We start from the raw sequence: 8,465 nt of genomic DNA, 5'->3' as shown, positions 1-8,465 counted from the left end.
ACTTTTTCCAATATTTGTTTTTTTTTTTTTTTTGAGAGAGAGATTTTCACTGTAGGGCGCGTGCGTTCGCCAGACAGACAGAGAGAGACATAGAGACAGAAAGCGAGAAATCACCCCCCAGGGGGGATGGTCACGCCGCAATCCCTTCTCCTCCATTCTCCTCTCGGGATCTTGGGCACGCACGCACACGCGCCCGGCGTGAGTTTTAAGCCACCGGGTCCGGGACACGAACCGCGGTCGACTACGTGGGAGTCCAGCGACATAGCCATTACGCTAACTGCTGGTTCCCCTCATATATGTTTTTCATAGTGCATTTGCTTTCATTATTTTCTTTTGAATCCTTAAAATATGAAACAGCTCATCCTTGGATTAACTGCACTTTTCTGGACTAGCAATTTATTGGTGCTGAGAGGCACAGACTAGGCTTCTATTAAAGCAGTGGTTCTCAACTGTGACCATCCTTTCTCCATGGGACATTTGGCAATGTGTGGAAATAAGCATATTTTTGGTTGTCAAAATAGGGTTAGGGAATTGTGGCATTTAGTGGGTAGAGGCCAGGGATGCTTCTAAACATCTACAACACACAGGGTAGAATAAAAGGAATCATCCAGCCTCAAAAAGCGATATCACTTTGGTTGAGAAACCCTGTACTTTGGTGACTAACTTGTTCCAGTTTCCCCGTGACTTCCTAAATTTTAGCACCAGCACCCAAAGTCTTTTTTGTTAAGAATTATTTATTTAATTTTATTTATTCATGTTATTATTATTTTTAATATGCTATTGGGCATGTATACTCACCAGAGAGAGAGAGAGAGACAAGAGAGAAAGAGAGAGATAGAAGGAAAGTGGGAAAGCAAGCCGCCAGATCCAGGACTTGAACCACCTTCTGCCATGTGGAAGTCTAGCACCTTAACAACCACGCCGCCTTCTGGACCCAACCCAAAGTCTTATATCTTGGGAAACTCCCTAGTTTCAGGGAAACTGTGAAGCCTGGCAATATTACCTCCTCTGTACTAGTAGTAGAAATGCAGTATCTGATTCCAAGCAGTTGCTCCCTTTGGTATGCACATTCGGTCTCCTATTGTAACCTAAGAAAAACCTGAATTTCAATCAGCATTAATTTACATTAACACACATTTTGCCCAGTATTATGTCAAGTGTGTTAACTATATTGTCTCTTTAATGATCTTAACAACTGCATGGATTATTATACTCTTCATTATTTGACCCGGAAGTAGACTTACATTAGGTAAGCCGTTCAACTTTATACAGTTAATTACAGAATTAGGATTATAAAACAAGAACTGTACAACCCCTGAATATAGTGAGTGTATTCCTGTTTTGCAAGATTAAGAATATTTTGTCCACCCTGTGCTGGCTTGGTTGTAGACCTTATATTTATAATGATGATTGTCTGAATTAAAAATCAAGTGAAATTGTACTTGATAAAACTGTCTTTGATTTTTTGAGTTGTCCCTGGTTATAACAATACATCAGATTTTAGCAGATGAAAAGTTCAATTTTCTTTTTTAAAGTATGAAATTTAAGACCAAAGAGATTTGAATCTAACTTGATATGTGACCCAGAGAGAATTACGTAATTTCTCTGAGCCCAATGGAGGTCATGGGTAAATTAAATAAGATAAACTCTCAGAAGTCCCTTCTACAGTGACTGGTATGTCAGAAGAACTTTATAAATGGTAGTTCTAATTTGCAATATGAAGAAATCATTTGATTTAAATGACATAGATTAGCTTCTTCACGCTATTTTCATAAATAGAAGACAGAAAAACAATTTGAATATCATATTTATCATCTCGTATAATAAAATGACATTTGGAATATGAAAGAATTGGTAGAAATCTAGCTTGGTTACTTAGTATGTGGAATTGTAGCATTTATCCTCTATAAAATGAGAGAAATAATACTCTTTAAAATTGTTTTTATTATTCATGATAGTGAGTGTATATGAGAGCGGGAGAGAGAGAGAGGAAGAGAAAGAGAAGCACCTGCCACCAGGGTCACATCACACTGTGATCCCCCATTCCCAGCCCTCCAGGCCCTGAGCATCTTGTAGGTATGTCCCCTGTGTATTTCCAGGTGCTATCTGAAACTGTAGTCTACCACGTGGCTTCCAGTCACTAGGTTAGTCTACTTTGCTACCGAGCGAGTCTCCAGGCTAGACAAACTCTTAATTGAACATTGTAAAGTTTATAATGATCAAATACACATCCTACATATCTTCGTATTTCTTTCTTTCTTTCTTTTTTTTAAAGGTGTGTGTGTGTGGGGGGAATCCTAGCCCCATTTTCAATACAGTATTTCCAAAAAGTTACAGAGGCTGAACATAAAATATTCCATTGCAAAAACTGCCTTGAGTAACAAACACTCCGTGATGGGATTGAAATTGGTGCAGCTCTATTTTCTGGTATTTATACAAGGAAAGGCATGACTTCTAATGTGCAGACTCATTCAGTGCTGTGATGTAATTAAAATGACTAAATTATAATGTACCGAAGGTAACTACTAAATAGACAGGTGTGGGTGAAGTCCACTTTTGTTTCATTTAGAGTAACAGTGTGCTTAACTTTGCGGGAAAGAAAAACAACACCAGAAGTCTGTAATTCTCTGATGAATGAAATGTCACTTGAGAGAAAGGGATACAAAAGAAGGGGAGGGATTGTGGAAGAATGACTATCACCAAGCTGGGCGACTTCCTTGGGCGATGTAAGATTAAACCCTCTCTCCTTGAACAAGATTGTTCCACATTTGTGACAAACAACAGATGGACCAAGCATTTGATATAAAAGTGAAAAGGCGTGCCATCAGAGGTCAATTCAAAGAAAGAAGAATTCCCATTGTTGAGAGCTCAGGAGGAGGAAAGGCAGCCAGGAACTAAATCCTAAATACTTGTGAATGATTTACCAATATATCCCTTTACTTTTTCTCTCCTATTCTTTCTCTCCATTGGTTGGATTACAAGTGAGTTCGGTCATTCTCTCTCCTTTTTGTTTTCATATTGGTTGTAAAGAGAAGTAATTATGGAACTTGCAAATCCAACAGGTGGACTTGGGAAATAACAAAGTAGTACTGAAATGATTGCTTTCTCCTGCTGTTGAGGTTTATCCAGTTTAACAGTCACCTGGTGGGAGAAATGAATTCAGAACTAGAAAACTGCCGACACGTGGGATCATCTGGATATTGTGAACGAAGGCTATATGAATACCACAAACATAGCTGTCAGAAATGATCATAAGAATGACTCCCACGCAGGACAGATCCACGTTTCATGGATTCTGAAGATCAGATGATTTGGGGTGACTTTTTTTTTAACCATTTAGAACATTATAAGGAAAAGATAAATCACGAAAAATTAACTAAAAGTTTGGAGACGCACACCCTTTTCTTCGTGAATTTCACTGGGCAATTGCCAGCAATCCTCATCTAAAAGTGCTTGTTGATTGCAAACTCAGCTTCCTCTCCCCACCTTATAACATTCTTCAACTCCCAGCCTACACAGAGCCCTTGCAAAAGAGGCCAGACCACCATGTATCATTGATAGCATCCTCTGTCTACAAGAACTTCCCACTGTCGCTTATTCAATTTTGTTTGAGAAGCCTAAAATTATCTTGAAACATAAATAACTTTTGAACTGAAACTTGTCATTTCATCCTGAGAAATAGAAACCTCGAGCACCTATCTGGATGCTTGTACCACTCTGGGTTTTATTGGTACCGGACTGGCGTCCAGTTGGGGCTCGGGCTACAAACCACGTTGCTCGCCCACAGCTGCAGCCCGGGGGTATCACACTCATCTTGTCTCTGGGTGGGAGGAGAGTGGGGTGCTGCGCGCAGGAGGGGAGCTGGGGGGCCGCGCCTCCCGCTGATTGGCCGAGACGGGCCCCTAGGGGCGGGCTCTTCCCAGCGCTCGCCTGGCCTGGGGTGGCTATATTGGCACCGTTCCTGGTAGGTCGAGCAGCTTCCCCGCGCTGAGCTGGATCTACTGAGAGGGTTTCTGAGGGCAGTGCGGGCGCAGGAAGGGAAGCGAGGCTGCCGAGAGCGAGCCGGGAGTTGCCGGGCTGCAGTGCGATGAAGCAGCGGCTCAGGGAGCGGAGGCTGGCGGTGTGGCGAGACTGGCCTGCCCCGGGCCCGGGCTGCTGCTCTGGAGGTTGCTGAGACGCCGCAGCGGCCAGCGCTGAGAGCAGCAGGCGAGAGGGAGGACAGGCAGCGGAGCGCGGGGGAAGCCGGCGGGGCGGCTGGCGGCTCGGGTTGGCCTCCCTTGTCGGGACCCCAGGGTGGAACCATGCGGGTGGCCAAGTGGCTGACCGGGCTGCTCTACCAGCTCTCGCTCTTCATCACCAGGTCTTGGGAAGTTCGCTTCCACCCCAGGCAAGGTAAGGTCACCGCCGGGCGCCTGCCGCGGTGGAGTGGGGGCTCCGGGCCGGAGAGGGACTTGCGGACCTAGGGGGCGAGCGGCTCAGCCTGCCCGGGGACGTTGGACAGGGGCTCCCAAGGCTTCCAGATCAGGCTACCCCAAGTGACCGCAGCAGTCGCGTCTGCGCGGGGTTTCGAGGAATCGCGCGCGCCGCGGACACGTCTCACTCCCAGGACCACGCGGTGGGGTTGCGTGGGGCAGGGTGGCGCGTGCGCTCACAGGACACGAGTTGGCTGCGGTTGGCACGCGCAGAAGGACTGGGGGAAGAGGTGGGCTGCTCAGGGCCATGAGTGGTAGAGTCTGCTTGGGGAGCGTGGAGCAAGTCCGGGGTGTGGGAAAGCCGAGCACGCACAATCACAGTGCGCACGTGTGTCTGTGTGTGTGAACGCGCGCCAGCATGCGTGCATTTGTCAGGCCCCCGGGTGCCCCGGGACTTGAGACCTTCACTAGGGACAGTGGCTTGAAGAAGTTTGGGAGGCTGGGCACGCCTGGGGGCTCAATAACCGTATCACTGTGGTTGCAGAAGCTCTGGTGAAGACACTGGCCTCCTACGAAGTGGTGACCCCGGCGCGGGTCAATGAGTTCGGAGAAGTGTTCCCTCAGAGCCGCCACTTTAGCCGGAAGAAACGCAGCTCCGAGGCGCTGGAACCCACGCCTTTCAGGACCCACTACCGCATTAGCGCCTATGGGCAGCTCTTCCAGCTGAACCTGAGCGCCGACGCGGCCTTCCTGGCCGCTGGCTACACTGAGGTGCACCTGGGAGCCCCTGCTCATGGTGCCAGAGAGCGCAGCATGGAGACCCCAGACCTGCGTCACTGCTTCTACCGCGGCCAGGTCAACGCTCAGGAGAATTACACCGCAGTCTTCAGCCTGTGTGGAGGCCTGGTAAGTGTGTTCTGGACCTTGCGCATGTTTTTGGGGGAAGGAAGGGTTGTATTAGGAGAGTAGAGCAGCAGGTTTTCGAATGGTTGACCCAGGAGTTCAGGGTGGGCCACTAAAAGGATTAACAGGCAGATGAACTCAAACTGGAGGCCATTCCCTCCTGCAGTGGGAGAGGATATTGGAAGGCTCTCATGCCAGGATGAACATGCCTCTGCCTGCTGGGCAAAATTGACCCTGCAAGCAAAGCCCAGAGCATCTTTCTTTAAAGTGTTGGATGCTGTAGTAGTGGTCAGGGAGTGGCCTGGGAGGCCTCTGCTACAAGGCCAGTGTGGTTTGCAACAGGAGGCCAGGCTACTTGGTCATGGGTTGAGGCAGAATATCTGAATTTACTAAAATTTGGCCCCAGAATGTAGAATGATAGAAAGGAAAGAAAATGATTATTCATAAGAGGAAATGGTTCCTACTGGAAAGGTTTGAAAGGAAAGGTGCGTTTTGTTATTGGTGTGCAGATGGCTATCTCTGAAGTAGAGAATAGGGAAAAGGTTGACTGAATCTGACTGTTGAGGATTCACTGGCACTTGAAGATGTTGAATCTATGTACAAACACCTAGTGCCAGCAAATAAATAATCATTGCAATGACAAGAGTAAACAAACTATGGAGAGACTGTGTAAAAACTTCACTGGAGAGGAAATGAAATAAAATATTGAGGTCTATGTGTTCCATTGTTTCTCTCCTTCTAAGACAGATGTTCTTAACCTTTTTTTTTTTTTTTTTTAATGTGACCTTCTTCAGTAGTCAGGTGAAACCCAGGATCTCTTCTCAGCATACTAACTTTAAATATGTAAAAAACGTAGTTTAAAAAAGGAAGCAAATTAAATAAACATAGTAGTGAAAATATTACAAAGCCAATTTGTAATGTGGTAAATATACTATATTTAATGCATTAAACAAGAACTATTGATAGTTTCTTGAAATTAACAGATGCAAAAATGAAAAGTTACCTAGTGGTAATGTGTATGGTAGTATCTGACTAGATTAATGTTCATGCTGGCAAAAACCATTTTGGATGTTGTAAACATGTACAGTGATAAAACATAAATTTAAAAAAATCTGTAAATAGGGTCTACTTATTATACAAGTAGTAACTAATGAGTATAAATAATCCAGCAACCGCGTCAACTCTAGTGTGATTTGAAGGTATTACGTTATTGGTAAAAGTAATACTTCACGTGGTAGAGCTATAGTGTCCATGATTTCACCTGGGATCGTAATGGAAGGAGTTAACCCTCAGATGTTAGTGAAAATAAAGATAGAACTTTTTCCCCATTAAAAAGTTCATGAAATGAGGATACTTGCTTTAAAACAAATGTGTATTAGCTTGCTTCATCAGTAGCTCCTCTGTTAAATGGAGGGGTCTTCAAAACATTTATGGAAAATATTACAAAAACATGGATTTCAATGATTTTTTTTTTGCACTGTAATAAACTTGTACTTTAATTCTGTTTTTTTTTTTCCATGAACTTCTTGAAGTACCCTCATACATATTCAAGAAGAAACAAGAACTAGGAATTTGACTACAGCGTTGTAGGGCTCCCAAGTATTCTAGCTTTTAGTTAGCAAAAAAAGGAAGAAAGAAAGAAAGGATTAAAGAAGGAATGTGTTCAAAGAGTTCAGAACATCATCACTGGGTATTCTTCAGTGCTAACAGAATTGCTAACAGTTCTCTCCAGCCCACATGTAGTACTTTCTTTTAGTTTAAATAATTTAAAATATCATCCTGCCTTTCAGTGTTGGTATTAAAGGAAAATTGGAAAGTCTCTTTCTTTGCTCTTTTTCAAGTTACTAAATTGCATTTGCTGGAATGCATACAGAAGAGTTTTCTTCTTTTCTGATGTGGATAAACATAAAACATTCCCAACATCGGAAGATACTCAAATACTTACACAGCCACCTGTTTCTCCAAAGGAGAGAAAAAATATTCTTTTTCTAAAACCTGTTAAAATAATTTTTAGTTTGTCTGGAGAGTCCTAGATTTACTACTACAATTTTGTCATGGTCAATATGTATTTTTGACCTCTAGTATTCTATGGCATAGAAGAACATTCCAGATGGAGGAAGCATTAATAGGAATGGTATTTCTGCTCATTATGGTTCATAATGTTCTAGTTCAAATAATTCAGTATTTCCTTTTGAATTAAAAAAGCAGTGGAAGATGTTTTTGAATGATAATAGGAATTCATGCTTTCTTGTCACTGTCAGTTTGGGTACAGGTGCCTCAGTCATAATTATGTATCTGATTTATTTATGCATTTTGTTTTTGATAAACATAATGATATTTTTGAAATTATTCATTAAACACTTAAAATTCTATTTTTGTACCTATATAACTCAGTTTTATCTTAACTTCTTAGCATTTGTATTGGTTAAGTTGAACACATTCATTGTTGTAGAGAGAAAATTTCCAGTGATATAGCAAATGACTGTTAGTACCAGGATCCTAACTTTTTTTTCTTTTCAGTAGTGTGATTATAATAGCTGTGAGTCTAAATTACTAATTAAATTAGTAACTTAAAAGAAATTTTTCTTTGATATTATCATGGAAGTAAACCTATTAGCTACCTATTTATGATTGTGTGTTTTGTTTTTACTTTGACTCTAATATGAACTCTCTTTAGATTAATAGTTTCATCAAAGAACAGAAGTTCTGGTAAGTTAGAATAATTTTGTTTATCAGATTCCTCTTTTTAGTCTCACGTCAGTCTTTAGTCTTCATGTGTGGACAAAACTGTGTTACCCAAAGCCAAGGCCAGCTGAATTGTTTGCATATGAATATTAATATAAAGCCGGGAACTCAATCATTTATGTGGACCTTTTGATCCTGCTCCTACCTGTTTCCTAACTTATCATCATCACCTTGTGTAGTTAACTATTATTATTATTTGGCTTTGACCTCTGTCAATCCATTGAATGCTAAGGTCGAAGGTTGCTGAGTTTGTAAGCCAGTCTTATTAACTTAGTCATTCTCTTGGTTTTCTAGTTGCTTTGTGCTTTGCTTTAGTTCTGCTTTTAGTCATGAAGGGATGTAGTATTCTAGTAAACGCTTAATAAATTTATTATATTGAAATGAGCATGTGATCTTACTGTTCCT

General features: G+C 42.3%; 1 protein-coding gene across 1 annotated transcript in view; it reads left to right on the top strand.

Annotated features, from left to right (window-relative positions):
- The first annotated feature begins 4,301 nt into the window (after nt 1-4,301).
- ADAMTS20 (ADAM metallopeptidase with thrombospondin type 1 motif 20) overlaps nt 4,302-8,465 on the top strand; it is a 183,356-nt gene continuing 179,192 nt past the window's right edge. The window contains exons 1-2 of the mRNA XM_006168548.1: nt 4,302-4,392; nt 4,957-5,318. Of these exons, the coding sequence (XP_006168610.1) occupies nt 4,302-4,392; nt 4,957-5,318 (453 nt within the window). The remainder of the gene's footprint in view (nt 4,393-4,956; nt 5,319-8,465) is intronic.

The sequence above is a fragment of the Tupaia chinensis genome, unplaced genomic scaffold (genome assembly GCF_000334495.1).
Source record: "Tupaia chinensis unplaced genomic scaffold, TupChi_1.0 Scaffold145870_1, whole genome shotgun sequence".
NCBI classification, from domain to species: domain Eukaryota; kingdom Metazoa; phylum Chordata; class Mammalia; order Scandentia; family Tupaiidae; genus Tupaia; species Tupaia belangeri.
The sequence above is the reverse complement of the archived record's forward strand: the minus strand, read 5'-3'. Positions and strand labels throughout refer to the sequence as shown.